Source organism: Sphaeroforma arctica, assembly GCF_001186125.1.
Source record: "Sphaeroforma arctica JP610 unplaced genomic scaffold supercont1.6096, whole genome shotgun sequence".
Taxonomy (NCBI): Eukaryota; class Ichthyosporea; order Ichthyophonida; genus Sphaeroforma; species Sphaeroforma arctica.
Genome location: NW_014034462.1, coordinates 1 through 1390, shown reverse-complemented (window position 1 = coordinate 1390; position 1390 = coordinate 1). Strand labels below are relative to the sequence as shown.

At 43.7% G+C, this 1390-nt stretch overlaps 1 protein-coding gene across 1 annotated transcript; it reads left to right on the top strand.

The window, feature by feature from the left end:
* Window positions 1-517: 517 nt before the first annotated feature.
* SARC_15421 (hypothetical protein) lies at window positions 518-1385 on the top strand (the record flags this gene model as incomplete). The annotated part of the gene is made up of 2 exons (XM_014290457.1): window positions 518-740; window positions 1254-1385. Coding segments are annotated over 2 exons (355 nt in total), but the record flags the coding sequence as incomplete, so codon positions are not given.
* Window positions 1386-1390: the final 5 nt, after the last annotated feature.

The following is a 1390-nucleotide window of genomic DNA, read 5'->3' as shown; positions in this document are numbered from 1 at the left end:
TCCCTGCAGCTTTAACGATCTCAGGTGTAGCTGGGATCTTGAACTCATAAATCGGCAGTGTTTAGGTTTTCCTGGAACCCGAGAGCCATGAATCGGTAGAGGTTTAGGTTTTTCTGAAACCTTAGGCTCTAAATCGGTGTGGTTTTAGGTGTAGCGGGGACCTTGGAGCCCTAAATCGGTAGCCTTAGGTGGGACTCTGAAGTGGTATCAGAAACTCTGATACTACCACTCCCATTCGCATTGGCATTATTAAAGCCCGAAAGAATGTTCATAAAACCCTTCTACCTACCTCTAAACTCTGAACCCTAATAACCCTAATAACCCTTGTAACATCATTCTAACTACCCTAAACCCTAAACCCTAAAAACCTACCGCAAACCCTAAACCCTAATAATCCAATTCTACCTACCTTTAAACCTAAACTTTAAACCCTAATACCCTGATTCTACCTACCTCTAAACCCCGTACTAACCACCCTCCCTCTCCGTGTTCCCTGGGCTCTCTCCCTTTCTCTCAGGTGGCCCTATTCGAAGCCGAGGTCAACGACAACAACGAAGACATGTACAACCTATCGAACGATAAGCTCTCGTCATCCACACGCACACAGCAGAGTGACCAGAAGACGGCAACCGCACACTCCACCCCCGCACACAAACTCATGGACCCCTTCTTCAAGACACACCTGACCAAGAAGCAGCTGCGCAGGTGGCACCGCCCAATGCTCACCCCTGCACCTACAGGTGAGTTTCTGGGCAGCTACGGCTATAGTTTATATAGTTTATATAGTTTAGATAGGTTATATAGTTTGTATAGTTTATATAGTTTATATAGTTTATATAGTGTACTTAGTTTATATAGTTTTTATAGTGTACTTAGTTTATATAGTTTATATAGTTTGTATAGCTTGTATAGTTTGTATAGTTTGTATAGTATGCATATACCTAAGGTTCAGGTGGGACTATCCTGTCATACCCTTGATATTTCTGTCTACGTACGTGCGTGTTTATTGGACTGTTAAAAACAATATGTTTGGTTGTACGCACGCATGTATTTAAGGACCCCTTCATCAGGACGTATCGCACCCAGAAGGTCCAGCAATCAACCTCCGATACATGTAGGTCACATCAACAGTCCAAATACCCTGATCTCTGGTATATCGGCGCTCCAACCATATATTCATGGTCCAGTATTCCACCGATATATAAGGGTGCACCCATCATTTAACATGCTATGATGTCTATTTGTGATCACAGACCAGTCGTTTGTAGTCAAAGAACTAAACCGATACATCAAACGGAAAGCAAAAGTGCGCGAGAAGGAGAGGGAGAAGAGTGGCGGTGGCGATATTTTCTTCATGCGCAACCGACGAGACATGTACCGGAAAGGTACT